At 34.0% G+C, this 26,178-nt stretch overlaps 1 protein-coding gene across 1 annotated transcript in view; it reads right to left on the bottom strand.

Annotated features, from left to right (window-relative positions):
- LOC147069256 (retinal guanylyl cyclase 2) overlaps positions 1–26,178 on the bottom strand; it is a 141,271-nt gene that overhangs the window by 82,674 nt on the left and 32,419 nt on the right. The window contains exons 4-7 of the mRNA XM_085951644.1: positions 26,048–26,168; positions 24,840–24,976; positions 24,190–24,349; positions 14,373–14,522 (exon numbers count right to left, since the gene is read on the bottom strand). Coding sequence (XP_085807770.1) covers positions 14,373–14,522; positions 24,190–24,349; positions 24,840–24,976; positions 26,048–26,168 — 568 coding nt within the window. The remainder of the gene's footprint in view (positions 1–14,372; positions 14,523–24,189; positions 24,350–24,839; positions 24,977–26,047; positions 26,169–26,178) is intronic.

The raw sequence follows: 26,178 nt of genomic DNA, 5'->3' as shown, positions 1-26,178 counted from the left end.
AAATGTCATGTTGTAAACGTATTAAATTAATAATTTGTAATATTCACTATAATGTAAAAATAAATAAAATTTGAATTAAATTTGAAAAATTTTAATCGTATCTTAAGATGAAATAAGGCGAAATTAAGTGCAAAATTTATATAAAAGTTATTGTTTTTCTTTTCTTTTGTTATGATTATTGTTTTCTTCCGTCCAGCAGGCAGTATTCACTTCGCCACTAGTATGTTTCTATCTATATAATTAAGCAAAACAGCTATAATGTATTGATACCATCGACGAATTACGATAGAAATCTATTAGGAACGGGAAGATCATCTATGGTCTAGTCGGAAAATGTCAAACTGACTTATTTTTGAACGATAGAACAAAGCCTAAAATCAACGTTATGGCGGTCGTAGGCTGCTTTTATCGGCAAACTCACATCCGGTCGGCCTATAAAAAGAATTGGCCGAGTGCCCATTGAAAAAAATTGCCGGACCTTACAGAGTCGCATTAAGAAATAACACTATTGTTAAGTAATATAAGGCAGAAGCAGATTGATGTGATAATATATTCCCGTAGCATAGTAAGAAGATACTAATAATCAGAGGTGAACTAGAGTCTTGAAACTGGTCGGGAAATTTTCCAGTTAATCTAGCCAAAACTTAATTATGATGTACATTTCTGTACATATTATTTTATTTTTTTATTAATGAAACAAACAGCTACATTTTCATTACAAATAATTACAAGATAAAAAGAACTTTTTATATACCACGTTTTAAAATTTTCTGTTGAATCATATAAACTTGACAATTCTATGTATTAATAAAAACTTTTTATTGTGCTTGATAGAAATACTGAATAAATATAGAATACTGAAATGTCATTTTGACATTTCATATTGATTCCCATAGTAACGCACGTATATATTAATAATTTAGTTGCTAGGGCCCTGTACTTAACAACCAACAATAATAACTTTACATACAAAACAGAATTAACTGAAAATGAATTCAATTCTGCTTAAAGATGGCTAAAAGTATTAAAAGAATGCATTAGCATCGTGTTCTGATATATTCTAAAAGTTTAAAATGTCTAGCTAGTCGGGAAGTTAGTTAAAAATCGATTGCGAGATTTGTACTGGATAAATAACCACTGGACAAACAAGAATACGAGCTAATAAAAACTTAGTGAAAGTAGCTTACTCAGTAGAAAATGATGAACAACCAAACAAAACAGAAACAAAAACAGCAAAAAAATAATATTAATGTTCTAAATTTAAAAACCGGAAAGTTAGACAGCTTTTGTTTTCCCACAATTTTCTTTTAATAGACTGTTAATAAACCTATTAACGTTGGTAGAATTTTTAAAATTTTATTTGAGACTCGGAATATCGCTTCAAAATTCATAAAACGCCTGCCAATTTAAGGGTAGCGAGCAGACATTGTTAATTACACCCCTTCTAATTTTAGACTCTCTCGTATTTTATCTTTACATAACTGTACATTATATAATTTACGATAGGTAGGCATATACTATAATAACGTAGCTCATAACTATAACGACAACACAGCATTATGTTACGAGCAGCTGTGACTGGCTTGATGCTTTTGAGAAGGTAGGAGAATTTAGGATTTCCAGTTGAATTATTATTATGGCACGAGGAAATGAACGGTACTTCAGTTATGTCATAAGTATAAATTGGATAGCTTATGTTACGTAATATAGATAATAATTCACATATAAAAGAAATCCTATAGGCCGACTATTATAGTCAGACCGAGGCACTGATATTACAATTATTAGTTACATGTAAGTTGCACGTATCCAGTTCATCGTGGGACACTTATTCGTGCGCTTCAGTACGTGAAACATGAGTTCGTATAACATTTTATCAAATGACGAGTTTTTCGTTGAACATTTCACCGTGGAATACATTTATACGTATCTTACAAAATGCGGCGATAGTTTGCGAATAGTACTTTTCCAATTAGATTAACCCTAACCTAACCTAACCTAGTAAAGACATCTCATAAAATTTCCCACATGTTGTAGTATACGTACAAATATACTCCACGGTGAAATGTTCAACGAAGAACTCGTGATTTGATTAAATGTTACACGAACTCATGTTTCACGTACTGCGGCGCACGAATAAGTGTCCTGCGGTGAACTGTTTTCGTAAAAATTTCTGGATACGACAATTATTACCATAGTGGTGCTTAGGGAATCCAATCCCGGACAATTTTCATTACCTATGAATCCCGGGAAGAGTTAACATAACCCCGAAACATTCAAGATTGATATTTTTTATCAATCACAATCAATTAGTATGTGTACAAAATTATTTTAGTGAAGTGTATGTACCTGCACACGTCACAAGGGAAATCGCCACGGATAATAAATAGCCATTTTTTGTTGTCTTACGCAATCGTAAAAACACCAGAAAAATAATAAATTCGTTTATTTATCTAGCTAGACGCCACTGTCGTTCTGGCACGCAAACGGCGTCTAACCGCCAGTGCCACGGACGTGCACGCGGGCACTTGTTTCTACGCCGAATTTTATGAATGTTATCTTTTCTTAAATAAATAATAAAAACCTATTATACTTTCACATTATTATCTATATTACAATATTATTTAGGTACTTACTTTATTTTACCCATGTATTTCCAAGATTCAACGTACACTAGTGTTAGTTACTTTTTACGATTTTTTTCCAAAATAACTTTCCATAAAAAACAGAATTAACTGAAAATGAATTCAATTCTGCTTAAAGATGGCTAAAAGTATTAAAATAATGCATTGTCATCGTGTTCTGACATATTCTAAAACAATCAAATGTCTAGGTAGTCGGGAAGTTAGCTAAAAATAATAGTAAATAATAGTCCAATACAAATCTTGGAAGAACAAGAAAAAAATTGTATTGGACAAACAAGAATACGAGCTAATAAAAACTTGGTAATAAAAAAGTTGGCTATCAAATGTGAAAATCGTTGATAAAGTCGACGTTGGTGTCCATAACTCATATTTTTCAATGAATAATGTGATTTCTGTCATCAAGGCCATTTTAACAAATCAGGGAGCTCTATTTTTCATAGTGTGTTGTGTGTCTGCTGCTTTAGGAGTATTATAATATAATATAATATTTAAAAAAAAAATGTTAATCGACTTACTCACTCATTAATTTTCAAGGGAGTTCAATACTTCTCTTTTAATTATTACAAAAACAGTACTCGGGTGTTTTTTTGCGATCTCAAAACTCGATTTTTGTAATATGTGAGTTATGACCCTAGGCAATTCATATAGCTATTTAGATATTTTTACTTCAAATATTAAGGCAATACTTCAGCTGGGGCACGGTCTAAAATGATCGTGACTACGCGACGCGAAGATTGTGCAAACGACGTCTGCAGAACAAAACATAATTTGTCATAAAAATTCATCATGCGTCCATTTAATGTTCTGTTTATTGTTCTATTAGTAACAAAACTAATATATTCATTGACATGTTTTCTTTTTCATGTAAATGGGTGACGTTTTTTAGTCATCTTTACACGATTTAAGAATTAATACCCCCGTCGCCATTACGAAACAAATTGACGTGTTCACAGATCGACTTTCGCTCTCCGATTGAAAATTATTTGCCGTTTCACTGAAGTATGCTCTTAATATTTTAAAGAGATTTTTATAGTTTTATTTATGGATTTCTGTTTTTTCATAATATATTTCACGGTATTCATTTGTAAATACCGGTATTGGTATTTTCATTCGGTATTGCAACGCCCACGGTGGCCGCGCGGCTTAAGCGTTGGACTATAACGCCGTGGGTCCCAAGTTCGAATCCTGGGTCTGGCAAGTACACATCTTGTTTTTCAACTTGTGTATGAGCCAGAGTATGGACATAATAGGTTGAGCAAGTGGCTGACATCGATTTCTCGTAAAAACAAAATCTGTCAATACAAACCTCTACTCTGTGGAGGCCCATATGATCCTATTAGGATCGGACATGCTCGAAAGAAAAGAAAAGAAGAATTGCAATCCTACCTGGAAGGTCACCAAATATCTACCATCCTTAGGATATATATTGTATAAGGTGGAGCTACGAAAAAACCAATGAGAATAGGCTAGGAAGAAAAAAAACTTAGAAAAAATTAGAATTTGATTGACAAATTCCCAAAATACTCTAATATTATCCAAGTTCGTCTCTGGCCTAAGACGTTAGGCATAAATAGATTTTTTTAGTCTGACGCACTGACCTGTTTTTGCTATGGGACAACAAAAAATACTGTTGATTGAATGAACGTTTTCAGTGCCTATCGCGATTTAGTATTTATTAGCAAGGCGAAATTAGCCAAATGACTATTTCGGGTCATTAGGATAAATCAGAATAATTAATTAATTCACAGAACAAGACTTTTTTTGTTTGTTTCATTGCGACTGGATGAAATCTGTCTTATTTAGAAGTCTCATTTTGGTATTAATCACCGTGTCCGGTAGCTTGTACGAAAGAAACTTTGCCGAAATCATTAAACCGATTCACAACTGGTAGAAAAACCTTTAAGTCGATCAGAACATTGTCGAGGTAATAATTACATTAATAATGTGTATAAATCCGACACTCCTTTGCGGGTTGCCGGTTTGCCCGTCGAGCCGGTGTCCAGGTTCAAATACTTGGGTATCACGGTTGCCGACGATGGTGGTATTTCTAGTGAGCTTGAAATCCGCATGGGTATGGCGGTCTGCATTCAGTCAACTTGGAGCCGCATGGAGGTCAAAGCTGTATTCTGTGAGGACCAAATACCGTGTGTTCAATGTGTGCGTGCTACCTGTGCTCCTGTATGGCTGTGAGATATGGCATCTTACTAAGCTTCAAGAGTCTCGGCTTTTGAGCTTTGAGAATCGATGTCTCCGCCGAATCTTAGGGGTACATTGGTATGACCGCGTTACAAACACCCGAGTGTGTGAGCAGACACAGCAGCCTTCGGTGATTGAGGTTATCACGAAGAGACGCTTTATGTGGTTGGGACAGGTATTCCGGATGCCTAGAGTGTGATGCAAAGAGTGTGATACTTCGTACCCTTGAGGCACAACCTCAAGGGTTCTGTCGTCGTGGCCGGCCGTCCCTCACCCTGCAGCTGTGCTGCAAAAGCGATCTACGCGCTGCAGGTCTGGAATGGCGGGAGGCGCAAGAGTTGGCGATGAATCGAGGGAAATGGCGCGATCTTGTGCTTGCCCTATGCCCCAACGCTGGGTCGTGACAGGGTGAAAGAGAAGAAAGAAGAAGGTGTGGTTATAGAATGCAATTTGATGTGATAAATATTGATATAATGATAGTAAGTACCTGTGGACTTTTTTAATAATTATTTTTTATTATAGGTATATATCGAGGGTATACTGACAGAAAGCATTAACTCATTAAAACAAGTTCTGAGATAATCGCAAAAAGGACTTTAATTTTTTTTTCAAAGCGTTCTCCCACGTAGATTTTTTTATGATTTAAAAACATTTTTTCTACATTATAAAGACTAACCTTTATAACAAACACAATATACGACATGTTACAAGTCCTATATTATCTATACGCAGAACGCATTAGGTCATTTTCATGCTTTCTATCAGAATAAAAAAATAACAATATGATTTAATAATGTTTCTATTTTCTCACCATTATATCCTATGTCTTTGTGCGGTTTACCAGGACGTAGAGTGTAAAATTGTATACATTTTGGCATTTAAAACAGAAAAACAGCAAAAACTGAAATAATGCGTTCTGTCAGTATACCCTCGATATTTTTATTAGTAATTAAAGTAATACCTACTTTGCTTCAAAATACAAAAGCCGATCGCTAATAGTAGCTCAATTTGGAAAGCGCTATAGTGAATATTAAAAGCCATAGGTTAAAATTTGTCGTAATTAAGTATGCCTATTTTAGCATAGTGGTTTATTTACATGGGCCCGATACCCGAGAGATGCAGGTTTGATTCCTGGAGTGTTCTACTTGTTTCAAAATGATTTTTTCTATTGGTTATACTTAATAATATTTCTCAATAGTGTTTTCAAAATTATGTATTTATGTTAAATTGTAAAAAAATTAGGTAGGTGGAAGAATATTATTGAATATTAATTGTTTAACTAATAACTTTTAAAGACTGATATCATAGATATCTCTTTAGTTAACTCCATTAATTCCCAATACGTTACCATTGTTCCGAGAATGGACGATTTTATACAATTTGAATGCTGTATTTGTATTGTTTATAATTACTAATGATCTACTATTAGGTTTTGACAATTATTTATATATGCTTATCGAGTGTATTATTATTGATAAGGTATCTAGGGGTTTTTAACAGACACTTCAACTATTCATATTTTTTTTTGTTATATATCTTTTTTATTGTGATCCTTGACTTAATAGGTAGGTGATAAAGTTTTTACCTACTATATTGTATTGACTTGTTATATTATACGTTAGGGTTAATTGTATTCGTTGTCAGTGTGTACTTGCCTTTTGGTGAGGGTACATAGTTCCTGAAGATCCCGAAAAGCAAAACCTGGGTCGCAAAAAATGACTCAAATTTTAATGGAATAGTACAAAACTTAAATCCATTAGAAATTGAATTTGTTTTTAAGAGCAGCTTATTTTTTATTTGTATTACACAATACAAGCGATTACAATAAATGTCTTCATATCAGAACTTACATGGATAAAGCAATAAGGCCTACCGTCATATATAATTTTAAAATCCTTTTAATCCTAGCTAATGTCCCTGGATAATGCCAGTTGACTAAATCCTACAAAGTACCAGCTTACATTGGTATGGTGTAGTAACTTTTAAAGTTGATTCGCTTACTAGTGGATATATGAATGAATGGGATAAGTACTAAATAATTACAAGATAAAAAAAAACTTTTTATGTAGGTACAACGTTTTTAAATTTTCTGTTGAATCATAATTATAAACTTGACTTGACTAGCTTAATACTTTGGACGCGGAAGACGCACACGGTGCGTAATGACCTGGCGGCCGATCGATGTAATTAACGTGCATTTTAAAGGGGGCTATTAAAATCTCATTATCTATTCAGCAGCGAAAGCGTTAAACGATCAAAAAATTTGTACTTAATAGAAATAATACTGAAATGTCATTTTGACATTTCATATTGATTTCCATAGTAACGCACGTATATATTAATAATTTAGTTGCTAGGACCCCAGACCCTAGCAACCAATAATAGTTGATTGGATTACGGATTTCTTCCGAAATAACTTTTCATACAAAACAGAATTAACTGAAAATGAATTCAATTCTGCTTAAAGATGGCTAAAAGTATTAAAAGAATGCATTGGCATCGTGTTCTGATATATTCTAAAAGTTTCAAATGTCTAGCTAACGTTACTTTTGTTTAGTATTATTTAGTTTAAATGTGAAAACTATTTTCTAAATGTTTGAATATTTTTGTTTGATGTGAATTTTGACTAATTAATTGAGTTAGCATTTACTTGGTAGAATTCCATTTTACAAGAAATGAAAATATAATTAATATTACTATTCTACAGGTTTTTTAAAAGGTTTGTCGATAGCTATTTCGGTTGTAATACCATTATCAAGACTATTCAGATAGGCTGTTTGCCTTTGCTTAAATACTATACGTATAGATAGAGACAGAATACATTTTCTTATTCGTTCAAACAATATTATGATGTTGTATACTTATTATTAATTGTAATATTATTAATACTTTGAAAACCTTAAGTGGGTTTTTAATGGTTATCAAAATTTACAAAATTTATCGAAAGTACAGTGTTCGAGTGCTTTGGTTATTTCTTGACATTATTAATCAATTAAAATATTATTAGTATACTATATATTTAATTGATTAATAATATCAAATTTAGTTGCTAGGACCACCTTCTTAGCAACCAATAATAGTCTTTTACTTTTTACGGATTTTTATGAAATAACTTTCCATACAAAACAGAATTAACTGAAAATGAATTCAATTCTACTTAAAGGCTAATGGCTAAAAGTATTAAAAGTATGCATTGGCATCGTGTTCTGATATATTCTAAAAGTTTCAAATATCTAGCTAATCGGAAAGTTAGTTAAAAATCGATTGCAAGGTTTGTACTGGATAAACAACCACCGGACAAACAAGAATACGAGCTAAGAAAAACGTGGTAAAATATAAGTTCAAGTATTATAATCCAGCATATTTAAATAATTTCAGTTAGTTTATATGAATCGGTACAACATTGTAAGTTTATAATATTTCGTATAATATATTGTGATATTTTATAGAAACGTCTATGGGTACTTTTATTGAAAATCTTATAAGTATATTAAACGTAATAGATTTTAGGGTTTCCATCGCGTGTACTTCTTCTTCTTTTCTCGACGTTTCGGGTTCGTTGCAGAGGCCATTGTCAAAAGATATGTGTTATGATGAAGTGTAGTGTAGGTGTATGAATACAAACGTCGCTCTAAGAATGCCAAAATGAATCCGATTAGCTAAGAGTAAACGTTGCTCTGAGTAATGTGTCAATCGTTACGACCAGAGATACCGGATTGAATATTGGATTTTGCTGACAGTGGCGGACCCCATGACGTTTTTAACCGTAGTCCATCATCCCATTATATTATTAATATTTTTAAGGTTTCTATGGATTTCTATGGCCTCCTTTACCAATCGTGCGTAATATAGTTACTTTATTCCGATCCAGTATTTAGATTTCTAAGCACTGGTGGGTCGTGGATAAGATATCTGGGGGTGCTGCGGTTGATTAACAATAAATGTTTATTTAGATTATATTTTACTTTTAACATCAAAATTAAATATAAATAATTATTTATATTCATAAGTAATTAAAATAAAGAACTTTGCATAAATTGCGTGCAGAAATAAATTTTATTAAATTAATAAATCGTTAAAGCTATATTTCTTTCCTCCGCACGCGCGCGGGCTCACGTACGAACGCAGATACGGCGATACACTGTCGGGCCTGCAGTACCGATCAAGCTCCCAGCTGCGTGCCCCGCTCTCCGCACTACTCCTGCGCCCATTCGAACATGTACTGCAGTACCGTGGTGTATAATAATTATTGGATATATCGGTGCGCGGGCGAGCTTAATTCACGCTTAAATAATATTGATTTGTTCATATAATATAAATAAATTTATGTATATTATAATAATACATATGTCTCAATTTGCTCGTTGGTGCTGCAGTCCCGCAGTGCATATGGACGAGCCGCCACTGTTTCTAAGTGTTTCAAATCTATGTCCTGTATCCATCGAGTGCTCGGCAATTGCTGACATCGTGTAGTTTTTAAGTTATTATGCTCTCTTGTGTTCACTCACACGTTTTTTACCATTTGAGAAGGAAGATGAAAGGATAGACGAAAGAAGTACACGCGGTGGAAACCCAATAATCTTTTACGATAAAAATCAACCTTGGAAGTTTCAAATATTATATAATAAACGTGGTTTAAAAAAGCTGTTTCCGTCTATTAATCCATCTTCAGAACGATTATAGCCCAAAAAAAACTGTCATAATAAATAACTCAAATACTGTAGATTTAAAAAAAATGTTTTAAAACCGTTCAATAATGGAGTTCTACTAGGTACGTAAACGTCATCTCAATTATTTTGTATTACACTGTGCATTATACAATCTATCTGTCAAGAAGATCATGCGCGTACACGGAAAATGGTTTGAGGGGGGTTCATTTTAAAAATATATCCATAATATTTTTATTGATTTTTAAAGCAGTGGGGTTAAGGCTATACTTCAGCTGAGGCACGGTCTAAAACGATCGTGATTACGCGACGAGCGGATTATGCAAATGACGCGAGCCAAACGAAATATAATTTGTCATAAAAATTCAACATGCGTCCTTTTAATGTTATGTTTATTGTTATATTAGTAATAATAATAATATATTCTTAGTACTTAGTTAGTTTTCAAGTACATGCGGAACGTTTTTTAGTCATATTTACACACGATTTACGAATATATTCCTCCGACGCCATCACAAAACAAATTGACGTGTTCACACCTCGAATGTCAGTCTCTGATTGGCGACGACTGCGAAATTTCGTTCCACATACTGCTGAAAATTATTTGCCGTTTCACTGAAGTATGCTCTTAAGAAAATATAGTAAGTGTCACTGATTTCCACATTTACACCGTCTACTTTTAGCTTCTCATCACTTTAACCGTGAAATATATTACTTGTCCAGGTAAATTCTACAATATCCAGACACTTAGTACTGTCAATCTAGCGATCAATACCTGGCCTATTATTTAAACACATTAATATGCAATTAAAAAATATTTTTCTTAATAAGGTAAGCTTTAAGTTTAAATAATCGCCTAGGATGGAGTTTTTGCCACTGCCACGGTATCCTTTGGCATCTAAGTGAAAATCGCAACGAACAAAACATGGCGGTACGCTGTGCTAATAAAGAGATTAATACCTGTCCAAACTTTGGCTAGCGGCCGGATGTTCGCGTATTGCAGGGGTGCTAAACTTCGGCCTGAGCTTCGCGCCGAGAGAGATAGAGTTCGAAAGTTTAGAGCGCTTAACACGTTGGCAATAGTTTTATCTTGATCTTGCGAAAGTAGTTTGGTGTACCACCTTAGTACAAACTATGCTGAAAGACGTAAGATTTAATGTGTTTACTCAGACTATGATGTAAAATGACCTTATGAAAGACAATGATTTGATTTTAAGGGTGGGCCGTTAAATAAAATTAATTATGACTTATAGCAGGCATAACTTTGAAAAGAGACCCATAGAGCGTAAATGACGCGGCCCAGTAACTGGACATCGCAAGCGCAATGTAGACAGATTAGGATTTTACTCGACATACAGCGGCGTAACTTTGGAAAGAGACCCATAAATGGCGCTTGCCATTGACTGGACGTCGCAAGCACTGTGTAGACGGATTAGGATTTAACTATATGTTGACTCAAAAATTGATATTTTTCACACTCATACAGCCAGTCAGTTTATTCTGATTAGCTCGGACCCTATTGATCATACAGGTTCTCTATTATGAGACTAAGCACCATCAATTATCGAGATTCGTTTCTAGTGACAAGTGTGGTATCTAGTTTCCAAATGTGATATCTACCTGAACTGAACTAATACTTTGACCCTTCCGTCAAGTTATTTGGTCGAACGAGTCATCTTATCTTGATAATCTGTTTTCGTATACCGTTTTAAGTATTTTCTGTTATTATTGTTTTAATTTCTCGAACTCTGAATAGATACAAAACCGGAAGTATTTCTATAATATATAATTGAAACATACTATATACTAGTGGTTCTCACGTGAAATTTAACTGTGGCCGCACAATTCACATTGACAGTTCTATGGAAACGTCTGGTGGCCGCACCAAATTTCACTTTTGTTGTGATCGAAAAAAATAAAGCTTAATTTTATTTACTAAAAAAAATGAATCAATTAATTAATAGACGTGCATGGTTGCAAATAATCGGTCCCGTGCGGCTCCGTTCGGGACGAAATGTGAGCAATCGTATATTCATTATGTCGCAATACAGCGCTGTGGAAGGCGGCCGTGCATAATCTACGGCTGTACAGACACGGCGGGTAGTGGAGGGTGTATTGTACAAGTCCATTTGAATATTTTAGTACATATCTATTTATTTAAAAAAAAAATGCAAATGGAAATTCCTCATTAGGTACTCCTTTTTTCCAATGCGAGCCGCATGGCTGCTTCTGAGTTTACATCTGTCAACTGGCTTAGATATTATTTGTTTTCTATAAAGTGCATTACACTGAATGATCTTTCACAGTATATAGTAGTATGCAAAATCGCCAATATTAATAAAGCAATAATTTTTGCCAATTCTTTGAATTGACTTGATTCTTGGTCAACGTATAACTTCGACCAAAATTTTTCAACCGTGGTATTATTAAAATGGTTTTTAAGTAGGTACTTGGTCATGACGAGGAATTCCAATTTTGGAATCCTGAGCTATTTTCGATACCTATGAATCGCGGGATTAATAAACATAATCCCGAATCTTTTGGGATTGATTTTTTAATCATTATGGAAAATATAATAAAAACGAAAATATGCTTTTAATAACAAATCGCTACATTAGAAATAAACTGAGTTTAATTTATACCCATGTGTAAGTTGCCGATTCATTTTATTTTTCACATAAATTAATAAAAATGAGAAAGATTGGAAAAAACAATGCTTCGCACTATTAACAAAGTAATTCCACCATGATCTCATACGTTTTACGGCAGTTTTATATTTCGCTGATTAATTAGATTTATTAAGCGGAAAGGCCACAAGTACACCATGATTATTTGTTATACTATTTTAAATCTCGCTAATCCATTCATTTTTTTTTTCATTTCATTTATTTCAAGTCTTTACTATCAAAAACAGAATCTGATACTAAATTCACATTATTATTTATATTAAAATATTATTTACTCCATTAAACTTATGTATTTCCAAGATTAAACGTAGATATACAATATTAACAATAAATGTTTTAAATAGTATAAATCATACTAGATTTCTTTTTGACCGATTTTATCAATGTTATTTGTAAATATAAAAATTTTATATTAACAATGGAAAAAAATGCCAATCCCGGGACCAGTCCCGGGATCCTGGGTTGTCAAATTGTAATCCCGAAATCACGGGATCAGAATTTTGGCTCGGGATTGGATTCCCTAGTCATGACTCATTTCCAATAACGCATATTTAACGTTAGCCCAGTTAATTAAATAAAATAATGAGAATGATATTAGTGGCCGCAGCAAAATCCTTTGGTGGCCGCACATGAGAATCACTGCTATAGACTATATTTTATTTTGACAGGATGTTCTAATTCAGATTTCCCCATTATTAGCAACGGGAAATGCACAGGCAATCAAAATGTCTCGATCTACGTAGTTCCTGCAGCTTTATTCAGTATACCTATACATCTCGAGTTCAATCTACCGCGCCGAAATTAGCGAGTTAGTTATCACCTTGGTCATTATCACATTTGAATAGTCAAAGACATAGCTTATAATCAGTGTCTTTAGAATTATCTTTAAATGTGTTAATCGTACCCATTTTTTAAAATAATAAAATGCCTAAATCTTGTCAAATTTGGGATCACAGAGATTATAAATACAGTTTTTTATCGTAAATATTTCACTATATTATAATCGTCGCTATAGGATTGGTTTCCCAAATATCCGTTTTTGTCGAAATCGACCAAATGCAGGATGTTTTTTTGTATCTAATTGGACTAGAACCATCCCTTTCTTTAAATTACATTGTAATGGTAATGAATACATCATTCACATGCTGTAAAAATAACAATTTAAATATCTGCATGTATTTAAATATAGGATTATGAAATTTGTTTTTCGTCTCCTGAACATTTGGTCTATTCGGGAAACCAATCCTACAGCAACGTAATGTTAACAACAATTTTACTAATGGTTTTATAAATGCGTTTAAAAATTAATAAACCTAAAAAATCTTAACACCACTGCACATGGATGTACTGAAATATGACTATATTCTAAAACATTAAGCCGAGAGGTTTAAAAGAATACTAGTTTAAATGAATACTATTTTATGTACCTACGTAATAAAAATACTTTTTGGTGATGTCTTTACCTATCAGAGGCACCTTGCGGAAAAATACAAAGCTTGCAATTTGAGACATTGTTTCGATAATTTACAATTTAAACTGTATTAACTAATAAATATGTATCTAAAAACATTAAAAAAATAAATAAACTTACAATTAATTGTAAAAAAAATATATAAAATGTGAATTTGTCGCAGGACCGCATCTTATTATTACATTATGTTTTATGGTCATATTTATTATTAAAATTTAGTTTATTAAGTTTTCATTTTTTTCTCGTAAAGATTTTTGACCAAGTCATAGTTTTAATATTTTTTATATTTATTTTATAAAACATCGATTTTTATAAAAATATAAATGTGTACCTGTAACTTGAAATCCTTAACCCAATAGTTAAAATTTGTCGCTATTATACATTGTCTACTATTGTCTTATACTGTATACTGTATACCCAAGAGATGCAGGTTCGATTCCTGCCAGGTGTCTTAATTTTTTCAATAAAGATTTTTATATTAGCTATATTTTTTCATGAGTGTTTACAAAATTATGTATGTTCAATAATTAGAATGGTACATTCTTAAAATCTTGTAAATTGTTCGTTGAATAAAAGAAATAGTTAATTAATTATTCATACCTGAGAATCGTACCTTCTTTATTACAATTACATTTAGAAGGTAACCCACTTCCTTTATTTTTGTGTTTTCTGGTCAACAATAATAACATTTATTTGTTCGACTCACCTTCAGGCGAGAGCGCCAGCATACAGAACGGTTCTCCTCTGACCACGACCTCCTGCATGATGATGCCGAAGGAATATACGTCTCCTGACTGCGTTCCTCGTCTGCGTAGACCACAGTGTCGGAGGAGTTCAGGTGCTGTCCATAGTAAATCTGTAAAGATAATAAATGTACGTTTTTAATTAATGACATTTAACCATTAAGCTTGATTTTCCGTCCACCACCCGCCACGTCTCCACATCCGTCATGCAGGCGTATACCGTGGCAATACTAACGTTAGGCGCTCTTCAAATTTGTGCTGAAAGTGTAACAGGAGGAACTTACCAAGGCCTTAGTCGTATCCGGAAATTTGTACGTAAACAGTGCGCCGCAGTACGTGAAACATGAGTTCGTGTAACATTTAATCAAATGACGAGTTCTTCGTTGAACATTTCACCGTAGTATATTTGTACGTATGCTACAACATGTGGCGAATTTTATGAGATGTCTTTACTAGGTTAGGTTAGGTTAGGTTAGAGTTAATCTAATTAGAAGAGTACTATTTGCAAACTATATCCGCATTTTGTAAGATACGTACAAATGTATTACACGGTCAAATGCTCAACGAAGAACTCGTCATTTGATAAAATGTTATACGAACTCATGTTTCACGTACTGCGGCGCACGAATAAGTGTCCTACGATGAACTGCATACGTACAACTTATATGTAACCGACTTTGGTTGGTGGGCACTAGAGTGTGCATGATTCATACTTACATACATGTATTACGGTCAATTCTCGATGAGGAAAGACCGTCTCGCTCGCCGTAAAATGTCATAAACTTTTTAAAGGCTGAGAAATTTTTCCTCATAGATACCAAGTTGCAATGGCCGACCGGTCCAACTGAGGGTCGGACCGACTTTAGAAGCTCTTTCCTCTTAACTGACATTGGTTTTCGCAGGGTTTAATTAAATTTAAAAAACACCATCTGTAAATAATTATTGTAGCTTAGTTCAATGTAAACAAATATGTATGACTAACAAAGTTTAATGTGCACTATTTATGTCAGATATTAACAGCCTACTTCCACCATTCGTCACTGGATATAATATAAAATTAATGATTAACTTAATAAAATGTGAAATTCTTTGAGGCGGCGAATGAAACCGGTCCAAATTTATTAAATAAGAAAGTGGAATAAGTACAAAAGAATTTTGCGTTTTATTAAATTAAGCAATAATACAATGCAGTTTTTTTCTTCCTTTCTTAAATTTCTTTTTTAAGCATTACGGTGCATGGTTGTGGCATCAATCCCGTGCGGCTTCGTTTCGGGACCGAATGAGCACTTAAAATCACTTCTTTCAGACACGTTTATGGCGTCATGGAAGGCGGCCGTGCATATCCACGACTGTACATACATGACGGGTGGTGGTATTAATTAATGCAGTTCCACCATTTATTGACAGTTAACACAATAAAAGAAATTATAACATAAAAATTCGAAAGCTTTAATATTTTTGGAAAATTATCGAGCGCTCCAAATTTTCAATTTCGAACGCTGCTATTAACCTATGCATACTTTTTTTTAAATATAAATATATATAATAATATATATATATATATCTCTAAAAGTGCGTCAAATTAATGTGTGCTACTGATTATTAATATTATGATGTATTCAGAAACTGTAGATGTATTCAAAAACTGTATATTAAGGCTATACCTCAGTTGAGGCATGGTCTAAAGAGATCGTGGCTAGGCGATGCGCGGATTGTGAAAATGACGCGTGCCAAACGAAATATAATTTGTCATAGAAATCCAACATGCGTACGTTTAATGTTCTATTAGTAACAATAATAATATATTCATTGACATGTTTTCTTTTTCAAATAAATGGGTGACGTTTTTAGTCATCTTTACACGATTTAAGAATTAATACCCCCGTCTCCATCACGAAACAATTGACGTGTTCACAGATCGACTTTCGCTCTCCGATTGCCAGCGAGTCCGAAATTTCGTCGCACCTACAGTTGAAAATTATTTGCCGTTTCACTGAAGTATCGTCTTAAAGAGCGTTAATATGCATGTCTAAATAAAACATGGTTCTTGTCGGTTTACACTTTACAGGAAGCCGGCAGCACACAATTTTTTAAAATAGCCGATATGCTGGATTATTTGTTGGGTTAGGTTAGGTTTTCATTCTTGAATTCATGAATTTTGCCAAAATCAACTATGAAAATTGAATTAATGTTCATATTGAAGTAACATTCTGGATTGCAAAAATTGATGTACCTAATTCTCTTTCAAGTGTTATATTTTAATAATTCACATTTAAATTTCATACATTCGTCTGCATTTCGGATTCACGTAGCAATCCGCGCATAAGTTTCGCCAAAACATAAACACAAAGTCAAAACGGATAATTTCATTAGAGGATGGCGTGACTTGCTTCTGACGACTTTATTACACTGCCAGATTCAACTCACCCCAACCCGACTGGGTACATACATGGCAGTGGCGAAGGGTGGAGGTAGGCTGTTAAGATCCGCCAAAAAAATAGCTTAAATACCTAGTATGTTTGTTTTGTATTTTGCAAAGTTTTTATTAGGTCGTATTCTTGTTTGTCCGGTGTTTGTTTATCCATTACAAATCTTTCAATCGATTTTTAACTAACTTCCCGACTAGTTAGACATTTGAAACTTTTAGAATATATCAGAACACGATGCCAATGCATTCTTTTAATACTTTTAGCCATCTTTAAGTAGAGTTGAATTCATTTTCAGTTAATTCTGTTTTGTATGAAAAGTTATTTCGGAATAAATCCGTAAAAAGGATAACACTATTATTGGTTGCTAGGGGTCTGGGGTCCTAGCAACTAAATTATTAATATATACGTGCGTTATTATGGAAATCAATAATTATACATGTCAAAATGTATTTCAGTATTCTATATTTATTCAAATTTTTTTGATCGTTTAAGCTAGTCAAGTCAAGTTTATATGATTCAATAGACAATTTAAAAACCTTGTATATAAAAAGTTATTTTTCTCTTGTAATTATTTGAAGTTATACTTCTTTAGGCGCGTTTAGAAAATCAGATCAGAGTGTATTTTTAGCGTGTGACATGTAACACATAATTTATTTTTTCATAGAAAAAAACGCTCTCGATTGGATTCGAGCCATCGATTGTTCGGTTATCAGCCGAACGCACTACCTTTACGCCGCATTGAAGTTAAATTCCCTCCACCAAAACCCGCCCCGTACCACCCTCGGTCTTAATCGAGAGTATCACGGGACCCATCAATTGGTGATGTGAAGCATCTAAAAATTGGCCTGGGAGTGTCCTGGGAGAAGATGCCCAAGACTTAGGTTGCTACGCTCAAAGTGAGCTCTGACTGAGTTTACTGAGTTTACTCTAATGCAAAGTGCCAGGGAGAGAAAAAGCACATGGAATTTACTTTAAAGAAAAAGAAGCTACTATTTTAATATAACAAAGAACGAAGCTAATCATACAGGCAGCAAAATTTATGTGAAGAGATCTTCACGCCCGTAGTAAGACGCCGCAAATTTTTTGAATGCAAGATAGTTGGCCTTAGTAGCAACCAGGTCGGACGGGCCGATGGGTCCAACAGCTGGTTGGACCCATCGGTTTGTTACGCCGCAGTGTGATACTGTAATCGTTACGATTATACAGTATAATATTATAGTTTAGAGTTGTTCCATTGCCTAGGCAACGAATAATTGTCGGCCATTTGAGATTCCGCACGTAAACAAACTATTAAACGTCAGAGTGACATTTGGTACTTTAAAAATAAAAACAACGAGAAACCATTTTATAATTTGGTAGGTAATATAAGTTAAAGTGTATAGAAATAAACCAACGGCGCTACAATAAGCGGCCCGTTTTCTTAAGTGTGTAATTTTAAGATAATTAAGAGCTAGTCAAAGAATCTAGGTTATCACAAGTTTTGTTTTTGTTTTGTTACGCCAAAGAAGTATAACTTCTAACGCGCGTACATAAGTACACACACCGATTTTTTTTTTGCAACATTCTTAGTGCCTGTCCATTTCCCGTTGCTAATAATGGGGAAATCTGAATTAGAACATTCTGTCAAAATAAAATATAGTCTATAATGTGTTTCAGTGGCAAAGGGTGGAAGTACGCTGTTAGGATCCGCCATAAATAGTGCACATTAAACTTTGTAAGTCATAAGTATTTGTTTTCATTGAACCCATACTACAATTATTCATAGGTGATGTTGGTTAGTTATTAAAAATCAATTAAACCCTACCTTAGCCAAACCATAATAGTTTTGGTAGATTTTGGGGAATACGAAAAAATTGTGCACACTTTTTCATTCATGGTTATTTGTTTTCGTTGGATTGAGAATACATATTATTACAGATGTTGTCGGTTCATTTTTTTAAAATTCATTAAACCCTACCTAAACCAAACTATAATAGATAAAAATATTATTTTATATATAAAATATCTAAAGTTATGTATGATTTATTTGCATAATTTTAGATATTTTTTAGATAGACGAGTATTTTTTGTATTTTATCTATTATGGCTTGGTTTTCGCTGGGTTTAATTGAATTTTAAAAACTACCCAACTCCATCTGTAAATTATAGTCTTATGTCAATGAAAACAAATACGTATGATTGACATAGTTTAATGTGCACTATTTATGGCGGATATTAACAGCCTACCTCCACCGTTCGCCACTGGTGGATGACACATACCTACAATAATCTGTTTTATTGTATCGATTGTCGTTCGGTTGAGTTGAAGTGAGTTGAGACCGGGGGTGCTAAACTACCCCTTTACCTGCCGCGGTGTGATAAATGTCGTCGGATGAAATCATAGCGAAGTAACATTAAATTTATTCGTGCTGGGTTGTTATTCTGCAGAATTACAAATGATATAATATATTATACAAAGGTGTGAAATAAATGGCAAAGGTAATGTTTATAAACAGTGTCTACATTTTATTTATTTATTTATTAAATAATTACAAGATAAAAAGCACTTTTTATATACCTACAACGTTTTTAAATTTTCTGTTGAATTATTATGCTCAATATGCTCAAACTTGTACTTGATATGAAGTAAATAAAAAACAAACAAATATAGAATACTGAAATGTCATTTTGACGTTTCATTTTGATTTTAATAGTAACGCACGTATATATTAATAATTTAGTTGCTAGGACCACCCCCTTAGCAACCAATAATAGTCTTTTACTTTTTACGGATTTCTTCCGAAATAACTTTCCATACAAAACAGAATTAACTGAAAATGAATTCAATTCTGCTTAAAGATGGCTAAAAGTATTAAAAGAATGCATTGGCATCGTGTTCTGATATATTCTAAAAGTTTCAAATGTCTAGCTAGTCGGGAAGTTAGTTAAAAATTGATTGCAAGATTTGTACTGGACAAACAACCACTGGACAAACAAGAATACGAGATAATAAAAACGTTGTAACAAAATATCACATATTGAGTACCTACATAAAAAAGTAATAATTCAAGACGTTCATAACATGACATTTAAAATGAAAAGAACAGGTTGATCAAGGTAGTAGATAATTTTCTACACAAAAATAATTCAAGAAAAAATATAGTATACGGTCATCTCTTTTATATAGAAAACTCACAGCAAACTGTGCCACAGTGAAATGTGTTACGTACAATGTTAGGTTAGGTTTTCATTCTTGAATAATTCATGAATTTTACCAAAATTAAATTAATGTTCATATTGAATCTAATAAAATTGGAGACCGTGTAATATACGGTCATCTCTTTCCAATGGAAAACTCACGACGAACTGTGCCACGGTGAAATGTGTTACGTACAATTTACATGTAACCACATAACTTACTATGGAATAGATAGGTATACCACGATACTTCTTCTGGGAACATTTTGCGACATTGAAGTTACAGTCCCTCCACCAAACCCGCCCCGTACCACCCTCGGTCTTAATCAAGAGTATCACGGGACCCGACAATTGGTGATGTAAGCATCTAAGAATTGGCCTGGGAGTGTCCTGGGAGAAGATGCCCTAGACTTAGATTGCTACGCTCAAAGTGAGCTCTGACTGAGTTTACTGAGTTTACTCTAATGCAAAGTGCCAGGGAGAGAAAAAGCACATGGAAATTATTACTAAAAAGACAATGAAGCTACTTGTTTATTAAATTAAAGAACGAAGTTAATCATACAGGCAGCAAAATTTATGTGAAGAGATCTTCACGCCCGTAGTAAGACGCCGCAATTTTTTTGAAAGCAAGATATCGATTTTGCGACAGATAGATGGGAATGTAGAATTTTGTAGAGGAGGCCAAGACCCATATTGAGCTGTAGTGCCGATCGTAAATGAATCATAAGTACTCGGATATTCGATTAAAAATAAAGGTTTTCATTAGTTACATACTTAATTAGATTTCTATTTTTAAAGCCAATCGTAACATTAATAAAATATTAACACGCCTTGAGTTTTCCTCTAGATCAGGATTCACTGAGCCGAGCAAATGCGGTATTAAAAGTCCGCTCTCGTCCCAAGCGACGAAAGCCTTAAAAGCTCAGTGATTTGGAGAGCTTAGGGCTTACGCGCGCAAAGAATAACAATTTCTTCCGTCCGGGGAAGGCCCTGTTAAAATATGGCACTAAATAAAGGTGGGGATATTGTAATAGCCGCGAAAGACGCGGAAGCGATGTGAAAGTTGTCTTTTTATTACATTAAGGGACTATAAATAATAAAGCATAGATTATAGAATGTAACAAAACTTAATCAATAGGATTAGTAATGAGCGTAGTTATACACAAAGCAGCCAGGCCACAATTTTGAAAAAAAAATGAGTTATTGTGATTTCCATAATCTCACATGTTTGTTTTACATTCTGCATACATCAGCCAAGCTGCTATCATACAAAAATCTCATATAAATGCGTTTTAAAGATTTTGCATATCGCAGAATATGACATTTTTGATTAGCATAAAGCAACCAAGCTGCTCTCATACAAAAATGTCATATAAATGCCTTCTAAAAATATGCCATATTCGATCTGCAAAAAGGAGCCACAAGATAATATTATGTACTTACCTAATTATTAAAATCCTGACTATAATGTGTGTTTTTCTCAACGACATTAATATGGACGAAGCATCTAGAAAATAAAATGACACTCACTTTGTGTCGGGTCTGCCGGATGGCGAAATTCATATTTTAATATCGGTATCCTACGCTCAAATGAACATTCTGCTTGCAAGCGGTCTGGCGACACCGCTGGGTCTGCCCATACAAAATTTCTGACTGTCAGGTTTCGACTCCACCGTTATTATTGTATTACAAAATACCAATGTGCCTAGTTAAAAATTGTAAAAAAATCTACTAAACACTCCAAGAAAGATGGGATATCACTTTTAATGTGTTAGTATTATTTATTATTATTTAATGAATGCAATTGAATGACAGAAACCATTGGACAGTCGCCTGTGATGCGCTAGGCTCACTTGCGTCTAATCTCCGAGAAGTCGTAAGTAACCGAGAATCTGTTTCTAACGCAATGAGTCATGACACTAATACGCCATTACAATAAAGGTTATATTACTATAAATTCTCGAAGCTTGTATCGCATAATGGAAACGGATATGTCATGTGGTCACGTGACATCTACCTATACATCTGTGAATGACTTTCATGCACAATTTCTCGTGCGCGCCGGGTATGAAGTGAGTTGTCCATTTAATATGTCATTGGTTTTTCATTTTATTATATATATATATATATATAATATAATATATAGATTTTGCATGTAAAAATTAGTGCCAGGCAGATAAATACTAATGTATAATTTACAAGTTTTTCATAATGAAGAGTCAAAAATTATGCCAAGATCTTTTACATCAGATTGACGCCTTAATGAAATTTTTAACATTATAAAATTTTATATTTTAGTCGGTGTTCAGAAAAAGTAAACAACACGTATGTGTTGCAAATTCCGTACAATACAAGGCCTAAACAAAAACAAACCATAATAGTGCGAGTGAATAAGCATTCGGCACGCTTATATCTCTGCTCAATGAGTTAGAGTAAGAGAGAATTTCTACGGTTGAATTTAAAAAAAAATGAAAACGTCGCCGGAAAAATTGATTTTGCTGATTACACGCATTTAAAAACTGCGAGCACTGTTTTTGTGTTAGATATGAAGTTGGCTGTAATTATTTTTAGTTATTTTAATATAACATTGAGCTCAAATTTGGTAGTCGTACTGAGAAGCTGGAGAAGAACACGATGGAATAACGTTTCATAGTTAGGATGATGGTAATAATAAAATTGTTGTTCCACTGTGCGTTATACGCTAGAAACACAGCTTCATTTTCCCGAAAAATAGGCCTTTCTGTATTATATTATTACTCTGAGGTCATGGCCCCCACAAGGGGGAGCTGACAGGGCTCTAGCCTAGGAGCCCGGCGTGACGGGCTGACCAGATAAATGAGATAAATACATATCTTAAATTTGCTCTAATAGCAAAAAAAATCGCATGCGGCGCTAGTTTACTTCGGAGTTATTACCGTTTTAAAATTTGAAAAACAATACTGAAGAGAGTCAGACTGCCTTTAACCATAGTGATAGGTAGGGGGGCCCGCCCAAGATCCTGGCCTGGGGGCCCGCTTCAAGATGTGGGGGCTATGTTTGTGGTACAATAATTATAATCAAGGCGATGTAAATAATATTATTAACATCATTATAGGTAGACGGCGGATTAAATAAATTGGATTATAAATATGTATTTTTGTATAAGTAATCGATTTTCAGTGAATATTGTTAGTTTCAAATCTCGCCACCAGGATGAATTCGCCTAACTTGACAAAAGTTGACGCCTTGTTGTTCGATATTTGAAATCGCGACTTTGAGAAAAGTCAACATTGTTCACGTTTATTCTGCGAGGAGAGGAAATTAGCATACGCGACTCAATTTACAAAAGGTTGACTTTGGAAATTCACGAAAATTGAGTTCGCGTATAATGGTATTATGCTGTGTTAAAGTGTTGCATGAATTAAGTAGGTCGGTACGTATTTTAATTGAGCAACAAAAGTAAATTACCATGTGCGGCAGTAGTTGTCAAAGTTTTTCAATTCACGGCCCCCTAAATAAACCAATTACGTAGTGGGCATAATTTTATCCCCATACAGTTTTATTTAAAGCAGCTGTTGCGAAGGGTGGAGTAAGGCTGGTAAGATCCGCCATAAATTGTGCACAATAATCTTTGACAGTCATACGTATTTGAGTAGCTTGATATCAAAGTAGGCCAAACGCCATTTTTAACGAAATGTATGTTTCAATTAATTATTGTGGTGCAAGTGATTCTCTTTTCAAAAAATCTACCAAAAGTATCAAAAACGGTAGTTTTCATAGAGATTTTTGAGCTTAAAGTTGGTATGTTATATGAAAAACGGATACTTTTCACACATGTTTGTGAGTCTCCTGTAAAATTTTGTAAATGGTGTTTGGCCTACTTTGATATCAAGCTATTCATTTCTTTTCATTGAAATAAGACTACAATTTATAGATGGTGTCGGTTAGGTTTTAAAATTCAATTAAACCCTGCGGAAATAAAGCCATAACAGATGATCGTCAAAAAATACTCGTCTATCAATAAAATATCTAAAAGTATGCAATTAAATCACACATAACTTTGAATATTTTATAGATAGAATAATATTTTTTTTCTGTAATAGTTTAGTTTAGGTACGGCTTAATAATTTTAATACTATCGACCGAAGGTGGAGGGCTAATGGATTTCTATTTAATTGATGGTAGCGTTTTTTACCTCTCGAGTTCTTCGCTGGCGGTGGTATACTCTGAGCTTCGTAAAACGCTGGTAATCCATAGTCCGTAATCTTGAGAACCCATCTGGCATCAATAACGCAATTTCTTGAGGTCAAGTAGCCATGCACTTTCAGGGGTGTTGAGTGTAGGTACCGCATTCCCTGCAATGATCATTTTAATTATCTATTTAAAATGTAAATGTATTCAACAATCGTGCTTGCACACGCCAATAATTATCTACTTGGAGTTTGCGAACGGTCTCAGAACAGATGTTCATTGCATGGACATGAGGAATCGATACTTGGAAATGTGAGTGAATAAGCAATGCGGCGCGGTAAGGTAATCAGCGGGGGAGGGTACTACAACTGGGAATCTGAAACCCGCAGTGGTGTTAAGCCTCATAGTTACGACCGTCATATCGAAAGAAAATATTGTATTGATACCTGCGCATTTATTCTATACACAAGGCTATTATCGGCGGATATCGAAAGTATTCAATACTTCACTGTTTTCACGAAACAGAGTGATAATTTTGGGGATTTTATGAACAGGAGCTGCTCCGGTGCGTTCCGGTTCATTTCGCAGACTGATTAAATATCTTCCATTTGTAGGGCTTTGCTTATACGTAATGATAACATTAAATTCTCTTACCCGGACTATGTCAGTTAGGAGACTAAGCCTGAAGGACCAGTCAAGCTTGATCTCGTCCATCATCAGCACGTCTTCGAGAGAGCCACGACTGCAGTGCTCGTGTACCAACGCCGGACGGGCGGGGTCAGTGAGGCAACCTAAAATAGTTATACAATATTTGGATGTTATTCTTAACTGTGTCAACATAGTGTTGTCCATTCGGTTCGATCATCAATTGGACCAGTCAGCTATTGCTACGAGGGAAAAAAATCAGCTCTAAAAATGTTTGCTATAATATCATGGTGACGCGAGAAGATCTTTTCATATTAACCATTAATTGCATGGTGTTGCCTTTCAGCAACAAACTGTATCATTCTGAATATTTTTTTTTGCGAATGAAACTTTATTTAAAAACTTGCAGTTCTCTGCAGTAGACAAAGTGTGTTGACAAAATAGTTATAGTATTTATTCACAGATGCCACTATTAATTTATAATAATATTAAACATTGAATGTGGTCGATTAGCAAAGTAATAAAAACGTCATTAAAAAGTTGGCATCATGTATTAATTAAAGGCAAGACTTGACCATAATAGAATAAATCAGAATAGGATTAACGCACACTCTGGTGTACGTTAACCATCGTCTTGATATATTGTCTCTGTGACATTTATCGCAAAAATATTAAGGACATCATACGTTCGTTACGCCACGGTGTACGTTCGTACAAAGGTTTCAAACCTTTTTCCTATAGTACAATAATTTGAAACTGATTCAAGACCTTTTTTTTAGTTTTTCCAAGCTGCCAATCGAAAGTGTCTATTAGAATCTGATGGAAGAGATTTTTCTCCATATTTAACCTATGCCAGAGGTCGCGAACCTTTTCTTAATGTATCCAGGAATGTAAAAAAAATCGTTTGCAGTAAATATCTAGAGGTATTTTGTTTGATAATTATTATCTCGATTCTTGTCAGGAGATTGTAGGTATATTTGATTTTGACAAACCAATTCGCTGTTATTTTAGTACAAAGTTAATTATTACCTTTTAATTGTATATCTAAGAGTGGGTTCTTTTGATTTTTGATTGGTTAGTCTTTACTGCGTTTTGTAATGTTTTGTTTTAACATAATATTGTGGAATAGTACAAAATAATACAATTTATAACTAAACATTACAAGACTTAGTGTGTGTTAGTACGAAAAGAAAAGGATAGTAAGTTCTTCCTCTTACCAATGAAAGGGTTCAGGTTTTCATGCCTTAGTCCTTGGGTCAGCACTAAGCAGTCCATAGCTTTACTCTTCATCTCAAATGCTCCAACCGACGGCAACTCTTTAAGCTGTACGAGATCACCCTAAAAACAT

This window comes from Rhyacophila brunnea, unplaced genomic scaffold, assembly GCF_057557595.1.
Source record: "Rhyacophila brunnea isolate RB1 unplaced genomic scaffold, BYU_Rbru_1.0 scaffold_24, whole genome shotgun sequence".
NCBI classification, from domain to species: domain Eukaryota; kingdom Metazoa; phylum Arthropoda; class Insecta; order Trichoptera; family Rhyacophilidae; genus Rhyacophila; species Rhyacophila brunnea.
The sequence above is the reverse complement of the archived record's forward strand: the minus strand, read 5'-3'. Positions and strand labels throughout refer to the sequence as shown.